General features: G+C 51.4%; 1 protein-coding gene across 1 annotated transcript in view; it reads left to right on the forward strand.

The window, feature by feature from the left end:
* The window catches only part of PTPRS (protein tyrosine phosphatase receptor type S), a 150,391-nt gene that overhangs the window by 59,986 nt on the left and 75,329 nt on the right, over positions 1 to 15,076 (forward strand). The window contains exons 3-4 of the mRNA XM_063161109.1: positions 11,541 to 11,686; positions 12,499 to 12,640. Of these exons, the coding sequence (XP_063017179.1) occupies positions 11,541 to 11,686; positions 12,499 to 12,640 (288 nt within the window). The remainder of the gene's footprint in view (positions 1 to 11,540; positions 11,687 to 12,498; positions 12,641 to 15,076) is intronic.

The raw sequence follows: 15,076 nt of genomic DNA on the forward strand, positions 1-15,076 counted from the left end.
TAAATTAATCTAATAGTGCCACCATCACAGCAGAAGATGGAGGCCAAGAAGAAGGAGAAAGGCTGGACACACCCAGTTCCCTCCATCTTGCCTCCCTGAACCCCCATACCAAAAACCCCAAAATCTACTTTCCCACCCCATGATAACTTCATTATTATTCTACCTAAACTGTTGTGGCTTGCAGATCTTCATCTAAGGTTGGTAACTTGCTCCATGGGTCATAATCAAACCCACAGGTGTTTTGGGCTCTGTGCCAGGGTCTCTGAGCCCCCTGGCAGGGTCCTGGCCATCCTGGACAGCCAGAGGGATGTCCTGGGTTCCCACAGTGGTGGTCTGGAGGAGGAGCAGAATTTATGAATTTAAGGTGGGAGCATGCAGGAGGTTTTGTCATCATTTGGAGCGTGGTGGAGTTTTCCCTTGGAGTTGCACATTGTCCCTGCAGTGAGTGGGGCCTGAGAGAGGAGACAGCAGCTGAATCCTGGACAGGTGGAGATCCCTGCTCCCCTGCCCAGATCCACCTGCTGCTCCTGTTCCTCGTGCACCAGTTGCCTCTGCAGGCAGGGAGCATCTCCCTGTCCTTGTGTGCGCTGCCCTTCCCTTCCCATTGCTGCCTTCTCCATGTGCCAGCTGTGATCTTGCTGAGGGTTCTGGGCTGGTTGTTGTCTCACTCAAGGACACTGAATTAAGCTTCTGTGTCACCTTGTTTAAGTGCCTGATTAAATTAAACCTTGCCTGACTGGATCAAGTGATGAATCTTTCCTTTTTTTTTTTTTTTTTTTTTTTAAGATAACTCAAATTGGAAAGTTTGTGCCTCCTGTAGGATCCAGAGAGGAAATCAATCATGTGTCGAAAGAGCTTCCTTGGGGGCAGAGGGGGCTGTCACTTGCCAGGTCTCAGCTGTGCCCCACGCTGGGGATGCTCATTAGATTAATCTCTGCTGAGGAGCACCTGGGGACAGCAGCAGCCACGGTGTTTGGGACCCAGCCATGGGTGTCTCCTGCTGAAGGATCCTTTCCCAGCCAGAGGCTCTTTCTGCTCAGCTTCATTAGATGGTTAAGTTAGGGGAAAGGAGCATCTGTTTGTTGTGTAAACAAGTGGCTTGTGCGAAAATGTCACCTGCAGAGGAGTGGGATGGGGGAAATGTCTGTCTTCGTACCTGGATGCCAAAACTGGGGCTGTTCCTCTGTGTCAGGCTCTGCCAAGAAGCCAAGACTTCTTTCTTTATGTCCTTTTCTCACCAGCACTTGCTGCCCTTGCCAGGAAGGACGGGATCATTCCAGAGCCTCACGCTGGCTTTTCCTCGGTCTCTGTGCTTGTGTCTTCTCAAGACCAGCTCAGCACAAATCTCCTGGGTCACTGAAGGGAATCTGTGAGGGATTCCTCCCTTTTGTGGCCTGGCAAGCCCAGTATTATTCTTAGAAGGCAGGCAGAGTGTTTTTCAAGGACGCCCGACCAGAGGAATGTCATTCCTGCGTGCGTGGGATGGAATCTGGGCTCGAGCTGGCCTGTGAGACACAATCTCCCAAGAACACTTTTATTTACTCCCTGCCACTCTTCCCCTCCAGTCAAGGATGTTCTCTTGCAACATAATTGGTCCCAGTTCCCACCTTAGAAAGCTGTGATGTTCTGCGCACTGCAGCTGCCTTTAATTTTTTTGGGGGATTGTTAAAGTTCACGAAAACAGTCACGTTTTACACCATCTGCTGTGTGCAGGGAGCTAAGCAGGGTACAGGCTGCTGGCCAGGGAGAGGGGAGCATCCTCACACTCCTTTGCCTTGCCTCCATTGGCTTTTTTGAGCTAGGGCTTCTCTTGCTTGTTCAGCGTGATGAGCCCCAGGTTTGGTTCCAGCATCCTAGGCTCTCCTCCTGCAGTTCCTGATCCATTTGCGGGGCTCTGATGAGCCCCAGATTTGGGTTCCAGCAGCCTGGACTGCTCTCCTGCAGTTCCTGAGCATCTCTGTGGGTCTCTGATGAGCCCCAGGTTTGGTTCCAGCTGCCCTGAACATCCCTGTGGGTCTCTGGTGAGCTCCAGGTTTGGTTCCAGCATCCCCTGAGCAGCGCGGGGGTCTCTGATGAGCCCCAGGTTTGGTTCCTGCAGCCCCTGAGCATCCCTGTTGGTCTCTGATGAGCCCCAGGTTTGGTTCCTGCAGCCCCTGAGCAGTTTGGGGGTCTCTGATGAGCCCCAGGTTTGGTTCCTGCAGCCCTGAACATCCCTGTGGGTCTCTGATGAGCCCCAGGTTTGGTTCCAGCATCCTGGGCTCTCCTCCTTCTTCCCCTGACGAGCCCCGGGTTTGGTTCCTGGGCTCAGCATTAGGTTCCAGCAGTCTGGGCTCTGCCCCTGTGGGATTTAGCAGCAGATCCCAGGGACACCTTTGGGATGTGGCAGCAACCACATCGAGGGGAGAGCAGCACAAACGCATTTTGGGTGTCTGCTGCTCTGGCTTTGAAAGGGGAGATCGGGATGAATGATTTAAGGCATTGACAGGAGGGACTCTGGGCTGACCTGTTTTCCCAGAACCGTGCACACACAGAGCCCTGTCCCAGCCTGGTGGGTGCAGACATGAAACGTTTCCACGGGCGGGGTGCAACCAGCGCCGCTCGTTTCATCCGCGGCGCGCGGAGCCGTTGCTGTTTCCTTCTGAGGCCGAGAGGAAAGGCAAAGCTTTAAAGAAGGGGGGGAAAAAAAAAATAAATAGAAGGAGCTGCAACTGGTTTAGCATTCTACAAAGTTTCTCCGAGTCCTCCAAATCTTTAATTGACTCAGGAGCATAAAATTGAGAAGGGGAGAGAGTGAGAGAGCGTGCGAGTGGCGCGAGTGATTTGAATAATTTATTGTCCTTTGAAGTTGCAAGAGAAATTTCAGCTGCCTTGGGGAGTAATTTCTCCCCATTCTGAAAGGGTTTCTCCTTATTTTAAACTCATTCAGAGGATGATAGTTTTGCATTTTCTGCATAATTCATGAGCGTAGCTCCCCCCACTCTCACGCAACCTCTAAAGAGTGGTGGGGTGATGAAACTTGGTGGTTTTTTTAATTAATAAAGTCAAATTAATTTGACTGTGTCCTCATCCTCCCTCACCTCCGTTGGAATCCACGGATTTATTTATAAATTAGTCTGAGCATGCTGCTAGGAGTGCTGACAGATCTTACAAATCTTTAGCCTGGACTTTGATTTGTTTGGATGAATTTGTGAAAAGATGGTGTGAGGTTGTTTTTTCAGTTCAGCTCTTAAAGATCACCTTGAGACTGGCTCCAGTGATCTCCCAGGGAGCCAGGAAGATCCTGCAGCTCTCATTTCCCTTTATCTGTCTGTTTGGGGAGGATCTGCTTGCTTTTGAGGGCGTTTGTGGGGGTTTTTTTTCTCTGTGAGTGCTATGATGCACTGCTTTTAATTGTGGAACTACTAATTGTGATTAATTCCAGTAGCTGCCCCTCGAGGGCAGTGAAAGGGAGAGGGATCTTTTTCTTGGTGCCCGGAAGGGCTGCAGGACAAGCCATCCCTTGACATGTTTTCCCATGTTCTGGTATCCCCTGTGGACTCTGCTTCTTTAGTGACCCCAACAGAGCAGTGGAGGTTGAGCAAAGAGCCAAATCCTTTTTCAGCTGGCTCTTTTCTAGGTGGGTGGCGAATCAGGATGCCAATAGCAATGACCTGGCTGGAGGAGAAGCTGTCTGAGCGATATGGCAAGGGCAGAGCTGCTGCTTGCTAACAGCCTGGGATTGCTGTCATTGATGGACAGGGGGCCCTCGTTAAGTTGCCAGAACAGCTCCTGGGGTCTCTGGCTCTGCCCTGGGTTGTTATGCCTTGTTATGGGACGTGTGGACAGATCTGGGATGAGATGCTGATGGAGGGTGCCCTCAGGGTCCTCTCAGGCCACGCTCCTGTGCTTGCTGGAGCTTCCTCATCAAGGGAAATTTGGGTTGGATATCGGGAAAAAGTTTTCTACAGAAAGAGTGGTAAAGTTCCGGAATGTTCTGCTCGAGGAGGAGGTGGAGTCACCATCCCTGGGTGTGTTTAACAAAGCCTGGATGTGGCACTCGGTGCCAGCGTTTAATTGAGGTGCTGGGGCTGGGTTGGATTTATGACCTCTAGGATCTCTTCCAACCTGGTCATTCTGGGAATTTGGGGGAGTTTTGGGAATTCCCAGGGACCAGGGAGGCGGTGGAGTCCCCATCCCTGGGTGTGTTTAACAAAGCCTGGATGTGGCACTGGGTTTTACTGAAGTTTTGGGGCTGAGTGGGACTCCATGATCTTTAGGGTCTCTCCCAACCCAGTGATTCTGTGAGTTCTGTGAATGCCAGGCTGCCATCCCCCATTACACCAGTGCTCATCTCCCTCAGCCCCTGCTGCTCGCCAGCACCTGCAGCTTTCTCCTGGTAGTGCCAGCAGGTGGAGGAGGATCCTGGCCAGAGCTCCACCTGCATCCCCACCTGGTCACTCCTTGCTTGGTGGGAGCAGAGATCAGCAGCTGGGGCACCTGCTGTGCTCCCCGTGGCATGGGTGAGGGAAGGGAGGTGGGGAAACTGAGGCAGGGGAGGAGGAGCTCTGTGGAATGGCCACACAACTCCCTGTCCCGTCTCACCCAGCAGTTTCCATCCCCTGTGTGTAGCACCACACGTGCCCTGGCCCTTTGCATAAATCCCAGCTGGAGGATTTCTGTTCTCCTGGGCTGTGTCAAGGTGCCGCTCCCTGGAGCTGGGGCTCATCCTGTTTGCCACGGAGGGAGGTGGATCCTTTCCCTGCATGGGGATGTGCAGCCTGGAGGAATCCTGTCAGAGCAGGATGAATTCATCCCAGCTGCTGCTCCCAGGTGATAAGGAGCAGCCCGTCCCTGAAAACCAGCATTTAAACAGACCGGGAGCACGGATTATGCTTCCCCTCCAGCAGGCAGGATAAGGTGGTTTTTCTCACCTTGGATGTCAGAATTAGGAGCAGATTTTTGGTAGCCTCAGCCTCCTCCTGCCTCAGTGCTGCAGGCTTCCAAAGGTCTGGATCCCAGGGCACTGCAGGCAGGAGCTTGTGTGGGTGTGCCAGATCCCCAGATTGCCATCCCCATGTGAGAGCAGCCTGGCACGTGCTGCCTGCACAAGGGGAGCTGGCACAGGGTTGGGGCTGTTGGATTTGTGTGGTGAAGGTGTACTAAATGAATTCTTCATCTTCCTCACCGTTTTCCGTGTGTGTTAACTCCAGTGCCATCCTTCACTGCTGTCCTTCCTCCTCTGAGCCTTCAAGAAAGGAGAGGGGTGGGAAGGAATCCTCCAAGTGACATTCCCCCTGCCCACAGGGGGACAGCACCCTGTGGTAACCCAGCCTTTCCGAGGCAGGTGAGGGCTTTGGTGGCTCAGCAGCAGGGGAATAGCCAGGTGCAAGCATTTCACTTCTAAAATAACACCATCCTCAGTCTTTTTTTACCCTCCTCTGCCCAACCTTGCCAGTGCCATCTCCCTGAAGGGAGCCAAGAGCTGCTGACAGTCAGAGGAAGTCTCCATCTGAAGCCTATAATTATCCTGTCTGCCTTCCCAGAAAAGGCCAGTTGGGGAGCAGGCATGCTCCTGTTCCCTGGGCCAGCCCTGCCCTCCCCAATTACTGCCTAATGGACTTTTTATGATGATAAGACTGGGTTGGGGAGAAGTTATTGACGGGGAAATGGAATATAATTCACTCCCTGTTTGTTTGTTCTGTCAGAAAACCCTCATTTTAATTTTATTTGCCAGGCACCGAGAAACAGCCCTCGGAAAGGAAAAAGTGCAAAACCTGTCAGTAAAACCCTGGATTTTGTGAGGTTCAGAGTGTCTGCAGGAGCTCTCCAAGGGGTGTCCTCAGTCCTATGGAGTGCACCCATAGACACTCCTCCCCAGTGCTTCTCCCTCGCTTTTCCTGAAGGAAAGTGTGGATTCTGGTTGTTCTGAAGGAAATGTGAATTCTGGTTGTCCTGAAGGAAATCTGAATTCTAGAAGTTTCTCACGTGTCCTGAAGGAAGATGTGAATTCTGGAGCTTTCCTGAAGGAAAATGTGAATTCTGGAGAATTCTCATTTGTCCTGAAGGAGAATGTGAATTCCAGAGGTTTCTCACTTGTCTTGAAGGAAAATGTGAATTCTGGAGCTTTCTCATTAGTCCTGAAGGAAAATGTGAATTCTAGAGGTTTCTCACTTGTCCTGAAAGAAAATGTGAATTCGGGTTGTCCTGAAGGAAAATGTGATTTCTGGAGCTTTCTCATTAGTCCTGAAGGAAAATGTGAATTCTAGAGGTTTCTCACTTGTCCTGAATGAAATGTGAATTGAATTCTGGAGGTTTCTCACTTGTCCTGAAGGAAATGTGAATTCTGAAGCTTTCTCACTTATCCTAAAGGAAAATGTGAATTCTGGAGGTTTCTCACTTGTCCTGAAGGAAAATGTGAATTCTGGAGTTTTCTCACTTATCCTAAAGGAAAATGTGAATTCTGGAGGTTTCTCACTTGTCCTGAAGGAAAATGTGAATTCTGGAGTTTTCTCACTTGTCCTGAAAGAAAATGTGAATTCGGGTTGTCCTGAAGGAAAATGTGATTTCTGGAGGTTTCTCACTTGTCCTGAAGGAAAATGTGAATTCTGGAGCTTTCCTGAAGGAAAATGTGAATTCTGGAGCTTTCCTGGAGGAAAATGTGAATTCTGGTTGTCCTGAAGGAAAATGTGAATTCTGGCTGTCCTGAAGGAAATGTGAATTCTAGAGGTTTCTCACTTGTCCTGAAGGGAAATGTGAATTCTGGAGCTTTCCTGGAGGAAAATGTGAATTCTGGAGCTGTGTTCCCATAGCCTGTGTGCAGCTCCCCCACGCTGCTGCTGTGGAGCACAGACCCATTCCCAAGAGCCCATCCCTGCTCCCCACTCTCCATCTGTCTCAAATCTGGCCGCTCTCTCCTGTTTTCATCTGCTCTGTGCCTTCTCCTCCATCCAACCCTCACTTCCTCGCTCTCAGCACCTCCCTCCTCTCCAGCCTGCCCCACTTCTCCTCACTTGGAAGGGGCCCACCAGGATCAGCAAAGTCCAAATCCTGGCCAAGGGATCAGCCCCAAGGATCCCACTCTGGGCCATTTTCCCTGCTGGTGTCTTCTCATCCCCACTGGTTCTCCCATCCTTCCTGCTCCCCATTTTATCTCCCTGTCCACTGAGGTGACAGAGCTGCTCCTCTGGTTGTGCCCAGTTCAGGGCAGGGATCTCCATGTACAGGTGGAGAAGAGCAGCAGCTGTGTGTGTGTAAAACTGATCCCTGGGAGCAGACAAGAAACCCTGGGAGCAGAAAAGAAACCCTGGAAGCAGCAGAGAGAGAAACCCTGGAGGCAGCAGGAGACAAATCCTGGGAGAAGGAGACAAATCCTGGGAGCAGCAGGAAAACTCTGGGAGCATGGTTGGACCCCAGTCCCACCTTCCTGGACAGGAATTCAAAGCACAACTGTTTTGTGGAGCACCTTGGGCTCATTCTCCATCTGGAGAAAAATTGTGGAAAAGGGAGATGGAGTTCCACTAAAGCAGCAGAAAGCTCCAGCCCAGAAACCAAAGGGAAGAGAGAGGAGGAGAAGGGGGGGTTTTAATGCTGTGCACGGCAGTGGGAATGACATCAAATTTGCTCCGGGTTGCTCTGGAAATTAGCAGGAGGTGGGAAATAACAGGGGGAGATGTGTCATTCCAGCTGACATGGCTTGGTTATGGGGAAATTCCAGAAGAATTTCAATGTTTATCTTTTTCCCCAAGAAGCACCTCTTGGGGAAGGTGTCTGAGCTCTCCCTGGCGAGGTTTTTGTGGTTGTTTTGTGGTTGTTTTTTTTCTCTCTGTGTTCCGAGGCTGCAGCTGTGCTCGGTGCCACCTGGGGTGCTGAGCGTGGAGCAGTCTGTGCCCTGCGTGCGGCGTCTGGGGCAGGACAGACAGACAGACAGGTGTGAGAGATGAGGCTTGTCACCTCCCTGCCTCGTGTGGCAGCTGGGGGTGCAGCAAGGGCGAGCCCAAGGGCAGCTGGGCTGGCACCAGAGCCAGAATCCCAATTATGGGAATGCTCTGGAGCCCAGAGCAGCTCGCTGGGCTGTGCAGCTAAAAGCAAAATAACATCAGCCAGGAGTGGCTTCGTGGTCTCATCTTTTACTTTTGCTCTCAGAGGTGGAGCTGTGTGTGTGTGTGTGCACAAAATGGTGAATTTCCTTCTGCTGGGTGGTTTTGGGTGAGGATGGAAGCTGTCTCTGCCTCTCCTGCAGCATGGACACGCTCCCAAGTGGGTTCTCCATGGGGGATGTGGGGCTCAGACCACTGGAGGTGAAGGAATGATGAGGTGGAGGGGAGTGATGAGCACAGGGGTGATTTGCTGGAGGTGGAACGGGAATGATGAGCACAAGGAGGGCAGGGCAGCTCATCAGGCAGCAGGAAAATGCCCTCCCTGCTGTGCCCCTGCTGCAGCCTCAGCTCTGGGGCACTCTGGGGACCAAGGGACAGCCTGCTCCATCCCCAGTGGGATAATGAGGGAGCTGCAGCTCTGTGTGGGTCAGCAGGACGGGCGTGTGGGCAAGGCAGGGACGCGGTGCCCATCCATAACTGCTTCTTCCTTCTTCTCCCCCTGCTGCCATCAGCTGTCGGCTCGGATCTGTGAAGCTCATTTGTTCTCCTGCCTGTCTCCCACCCCTCAGAGCACCTCTGGGCTCCCCATCCCTCTCCCTGTCTGTGTTCTGTGACGTTTCAGACAGGCATATGGTGGCTGGGCTGTCTCCCTCGCTGCTCGTCCATCACCGCCCATCCAGCCTGGCAGCCCCTCCTGAGGGGCTCTGGTGGAAAGGCTGAGCTGTCCCCTCCTTCTCCCCACTCCTACACCCCTCCAGCCTCGCTGCTGCAGAGCTCCCAGCCCGTTGTGTCATCCTGGCTGGTTTTTACACCACTGTGTTCCTGTGGCTTTTCCTGCCTGGGTGTCGCAGGGACGGGGGAAGGAGGAGAGGGGAGAGGAGGCAGCACCATCTTTGTGTTTGGTGAGGAACTGCCTGGGTGTGCAGCCCTGTCCTGCGGGCTGGGGGAGCAGGAGGAGACCCTCACCCTTCTCACCTGAGCCCCAAAATCCTGTGGAGCCCAGGGCATGAGAGCCAGGAGGGATCTCCCTGTTCTCCATGTGCCAGTGGAGCTCAGGGCATGGGAACCAGGGGGATCTCTCTCTGTCCACAGGAACCAGGGGGGATCTCTCTCTGTCCACAGGAACCAGGGGGGATCTCTCTCTGTCCACAGGAACCAGGGGGGACCTCTCTCTATCCACAGGAACCAGGAGGGATCTCTATCCATAGGAGTCAGGAGAGATCTCTCTCTATCCAAGGGCACAGAAATCAGGAGGGATCTCTCTGTTCCTGTGTGCTGGTGGAGCTGCCAGAAGGGTTCTCTCTGTCCACAGGCACAGGAACCAGGAGGGATCTCTCTCTACCCAAGGGCACAGGAATCAGGAGGGATCTCTCTCTATCCACAGGAACCAGGAGGGATCTCTCCATACAAGGGCAATTTTCAAATCAACGCTTTAGCTCTGATTCTCACCCATTTTCCAAGCGAGCAGTAAAATCCAATGGGTTGGGTGGTGGGGAATTTTTTATTTGGCTCCTTGTGTGTAACACTGAGCTCCTTGTGGGCAGCTGGGAGTTGCAGGAGCTCAGGAAAAGCCCCAAGCACAGCCAGCTCAGCCCCAGTCACCCCACCCTGACCCCACAGAGGGATGCTGAGCCACGACTCCAAATTCAGTGGGTTTTTTAAGCACCATCCCGTTCTGAGGACGGAAATAGAACCTTGTTTTTCTCCTCGTCTCAGCTCTCATCAGGCAGCCTGCACCCATTTAAATGTATACGTGACATTAAGGTTTATTAGGGGCTTTTATTTTAGGAAATGAACTCGCATCAATAAAGTGTTCTTAAAAGCCCTGGATGTTTTTAGCTGTACCTTCAGCATTGACTTCTGCAAACCCTTCAGATATCGAGCGGAGGTGAGGGCAGGAAGGAAGTCAGGGCCAGAGTGAGCATTTATATCTTAGCCTGGAGCAAAGTTTGGGTTTTACCTTTCTCAGATGCAAGACAGATCCCCCAGCGCCAGCTCCTCCAGTGGGACCTGCCTGATAACCTTTAGCTGTAACATTGCAAAGAAGGCTCTGACCTCTAAATATAGATTTGGATATTTATAAATGCACTGCTTTGTACACACAGCATTCGGTGGGACATAAACAGCTCCAGCAAATTGTATTTACCTCCAGCATGGAAACAAATGCTTGATTGCATCACATGAGCTTGCTCAGTGCCTTTTATTTATATACTGCTGGCCAGGGAAGGGGAGAAGGTTTCCTTTTGTCTTCTGACCCCTAAAAGACCCTGGAGACTTCTCCTCATCTCCCCTTTGCCCCCGTGGGGGAAAGCTGTTTGCATCTTATTTTACAGCCCCCTGAGTATGAACAGATAAATACACACATCTCAGAGTCACATGCTCTGCTCTCCTCGAGAAAACAGACGGCAGCTTTATGATCTGAGTGATTTTATTTGAAGACAGCTGTTTGGCCTTGTGATTTAAATATTTCAATAAATTTTAAACTAACGAGACGAGAGGAAAGCGTTCGAGGAGAGCAGGTTAGAGCGTGAAAGGAGGGTTTCCAGAGGGTGGGGGCAACGTGGGCTGTGCATAAATGCTGCTGGCCCTGTGGGCACCTCAGAGAGCCCACGCCAGGCTCTGCCATCCCTGCAGAGCTGCTCTGAGGGCAGGGGGATGCTGGTGGGACCAGGGAGTGGCTGAGGGAGAGGTTCTCAGGGCTCAGGTGTTGTTTTTTTTTTCAGGTGTTGTTTTTTTTTCAGGTGTTGTTTCTTTTTTCAGGTGTACTGAGGCATTGCTGCCCCGCTGCTGGCTCTGGGGAGGTTGCAGGAAACCCTGGCTCTCTCTAGATAAAAAAAGGACACAAATGAGCCCTAATTTTAACATCCCTCATAATCTTACTCCTGCTCATTAACCTTCTAGGGCTACTACCCTACATGTTCACCCCAGCCACCCAACGATCTGTAAACTTGGCCCTAGCCTTCCCCATGGGAGTCTTTTCTGGGAGTCTCGTGCTGGGCATCTATTTCAAGGTCCTTCTCCCACCTTCTCCCCTTTCCTGGCTTTGTTCCTGTAAATCTCCCCTGTTCCTTGGTGTTTTGGTGTCTCCAAGGGGCTGGGAAGTGCAATTCACTGTTTCTAAGTGTTGTTTTCAGCTCTACCAGCTTCTGGTGATGCTCATTAGATGCCTTTTGCAAGGGCAATTTCCCCTGTACAAAACAATTTAAAAGTCCACTTTTCAGGAGTAAAAAGAGGTTTTGCAACGTTGAAATCTCTTTGAAGGATCAGGCCCTTCATCATTTTCTGCTGGAGCTAATTCATATGTAGAGTGGAGGTAAAAAAAGGAAAAAGGCCAAGAGGTTTAATTTCAACTGGGATCATTAAGAATAGCAGCAGCAACAACAACACTACTGTTAACTGCAAACCGTGTTTATTGGGGTTTGTCTTTGTGAGTGCCACTGATGGTGTTCCCTTTCTGTCCCCAAGGTCCCCCTGTGTTCATTAAGAAGCCTGTGGACCAAATTGGTGTGTCAGGAGGGGTGGCCTCCTTCGTGTGCCAAGCCACTGGAGACCCAAAGCCAAGGGTCACCTGGAACAAGAAAGGGAAGAAAGTGAACTCTCAGAGGTTTGAGGTAAGAGATGCCCTCGAAATCTGGTGTCACTGGGAGGAGAGACTGACACAAAGCAGCCCCTGCTCCTCTCTGGCCACCCCCAGGCCTGATAATAAAGGGAAATTTGGAAGGGGAGGAGTTTTAACAGCAGGAGGAGAGAAATGCAAGCTCTTGGCCATGTCAACAGCTGGGTTTGTTCCAAAGCAAGAGAGAACTTGGCTCAGTTGTGTTATTGAAGATTTTTATTTTGTTTCGTTGGGTTTTTCCCCTTCCTGGGATGTAATATAACTTCCTGCTTTCCTAAGAAACCCCAGCTAAGCTGGTGGTGCTTCGGCTCTGTAAATGTACCTTTCATACCCATCTGTGGCTCTGCATTTCAACCCTGGGACAGTCTGGAGTAAACACTGCAGTTGTTGGCAGCCAGACCCAAGCAATTGGCATTGTTTAGATAGAAATGAGAGCAGAGGAGCAAGGACTGGGAGGTCATCCTGTGGAATTTGCTGTGGGACTCAGCCCTGCCAGGCAGCTGTGTGCTCAGAGGAGCTCTGTGCTGTCAGCTGCCCCTGCAGATGGAGGAGCAGGGCAGGGGTCCATTTTTATTTTGTTTTCCTTTGGTCTGTTTCATCCTCCTTCACCCCAGTTGTGCTCTGAGCATCCACCCCACACCCCATCACCGTGGCTTGTTCTGTCAGAGCTTTTGAGGTGCACCCTGGGGGTTTGGTGGGTCAGTGATCACTGGCAGGGTTTGGCTGTGGCACTGATGATGTGTGTCTGGCATCTCTCAGAAGCAGCAGCCCAGGGCGCTGATCCTGTGTGTCTCTCTCTGTCCCCAGACCATTGAGTTTGATGAGAGTGCAGGAGCTGTTCTGAGGATCCAGCCCCTGAGGACCCCCCGGGATGAGAACATTTACGAGTGTGTTGCTCAGAACCCCCATGGGGAGGTCACTGTCCATGCCAAGCTCACCGTGCTCCGAGGTAAGAACCTGACCCAGCTGGCTGGGAAGGCTGTCAAAAACCCTTGGCTGAGGTACAAAATCCTCCTTGTATGGAGGTTTGGTTGGTTTGTTGGGTTTGGTTGAGTTGGTTGGGGTTTCTGGGTTGGGTTTGTTGGGTTTCATTGAGTTTCTTGAGTTGGGTTTGTTGGATTTTGTTGGGTTTGGTTAAGTTTGTTGGGTTTGGTTAAGTTTGTTGGGTTTGGTTGGGTTTGTTGGATTGGGTTGAGTTTGTTGGGTTTGATTTGGTTTGTTGGGTTTGGTTGGGTTTGATTGGATTTTGTTGGGTTGGGTTTGTTGCGTTTAGTTGGGTTTGTTGGATTTGGTTTGTTGGCTTTGGTTGGGGTTTTTGGGTTTGGTTGGGTTTGTCGGATTTGGTTTGTTGGATTTCGTTGGGTTTGGTTGGTTTTGTTGGATTTTGTTGTGTTTGGTTTGGTTTGGTTTGTTCTGAGCCATCAGATCTCTTTGCTACTCTTACCCCCAAGAGGAATAAAAATGCTGTGTAGAAACTGAGCTAAACCTCCCTTCAGGGGGTTTGACTGACGATGTGCTGGGGTTCCTTCCACCCTGAATTATTCCATGACCCTTATGATCTTCCTCCCCTCCAGAAATTCCTTCCCCAGATTCAGGAGCAGCACCAGGAGCTCCCCATTACACACAGAAATGCAGCTCCAGGAAAACCCTCACTGAGGAATCATTTAATGGGCTGGGGTTAAGGCCATTATTATGGATCAGCATGGGCTTTCACACATTTGGTAGCAGCACAAACGTTTTTCCTTGTGCAGGATTCCTGTTGTGCCTTTCTGGGCTTCTCCCCTCTTCCCAGAGGTCCTTGGCTCTGTGCACTCTCCAAGAAAACAATTCCCTTCTCCATTTTGTTCTGGTTCTTTTTCCCACTTGTCCCCGTTACAGAGGATGTTTACATGGATGCCTCCCTCGTGTCATCTGCTTGAAATATGCTCCCTGAACTGGATGTGGGGGAGGGAACAACATGCTGCTGCTCTGGATGCCTCTGGATGTTTGCTGTTATTGCCCTGGAGATCCCCAAAATCACTGTGGGAGAGGCTGGGTGCAAAAAGTGACCCATTTGAGGGTTTGGAGCACCCAGAGATGTTCTCTGTTCAAAGCACAGGGCAGTGCAGGTGATCCTGGTGGGAATTGGGGTGGTGGATTGGAGCCTGAGAGCTCCCAAGGGGAATTTAGCTTGGCTGTGGATGAAGCCATGGGTGTTTGAGCATCAGCAGCAGTAAAACCATTCTCTCTGCAGTGAACAATCCCAGGAGCTGCAGGCAGGAGCCCCACAGGGCCAAGGGGTAGCTCTGCCTATGGGGCAGTCAGAAACTCCAGTGTTCCCTCCAGGAGCAGCTCAAATCCACAAATGTCCATAAATTTTGGATATTTATGTTTGAGCAGGCAACGAGCACATCCTTCATAGCTGCAGAGCAGAACTGGTGTGTGACCCCCCCACAAAGTGCAGCAGGGAATTCACACCCGACACGAGGGGCACAAGGCAAAGCCCCCAGCCTCCCTTTTCAGCTGGGAATGTCCCTGCCTGGGCTCTGTGCTGTCAGGATTTTGGCTGCCTGGGAGCGTGGGGGGCCGTGGTCCAGTCATGCCTGACAGATTTGTGTAGGTGCCTTAGATGTGTGTGCAGCTCCTGTGCCTGGCATGGCATTTAACCTTCTGTTGGAGGGAGGTGGTGGGATGGAGCTGTCAGGAGCTTGGAACGGTGCAGTGTGACAGGAGTGTGTCTAACTGTGGTTATCCCAGAGGGTGGGAGCCTTATTCTTCACACTTATTCCCATGGATTCCTTTGGAGCTGTGACAGCCTGGGAGAAGGGCCCCTGCAGTGATATTCAGAGTTTTTACCCCTTAAATTCAGCTACAAGCAGTGGAAGGTTCTGCCCCTGCAGTGATATTCAGAGCTTTTACCCCTTAAATTCAGCTACAAGCAGTAGCAGGGGAAGGTTCTGCAGTGATATTCAGAGTTTTTACCCCTTAAATTCAGCTGCAAGCAGTAGCAGGGGAAGGTTCTGCAGTGATATTCAGAGTTTTTACCCCTTAAATTCGGCTACAAGCAGTGGAAGGTTCTGCCCCTGCAGTGATATTCAGAGTTTTTACCCCTTGAATGACTCCATCCTCCATCACCCCTCAGCTCTCCCACAGCAGTTTGTCTCCTCTTTATCTGCGTTTTCAAGTGCTGGGGAAGTGAAAAGCACCGAGCCAAAGGCACTGATGTGCACAATGACAAAGTGAGCATGCTGGCATCCACTCCTCTCCTGTTCCTCCCCTCTTCTGCACTCACCCACTCTCCTGTTTGTCTTTTCTCTCCCTGCTCAGCCTCCTCCTCTGTGTCTCTGCTCTGGCTCGCAGAGCTGGTGCTGAGCAGGGAGAGGGGGCTGCTCCACAGCCTGCAGAT

Source organism: Melospiza melodia, chromosome 7 (genome assembly GCF_035770615.1).
Source record: "Melospiza melodia melodia isolate bMelMel2 chromosome 7, bMelMel2.pri, whole genome shotgun sequence".
Classification (NCBI taxonomy): Eukaryota; Metazoa; Chordata; class Aves; order Passeriformes; family Passerellidae; genus Melospiza; species Melospiza melodia.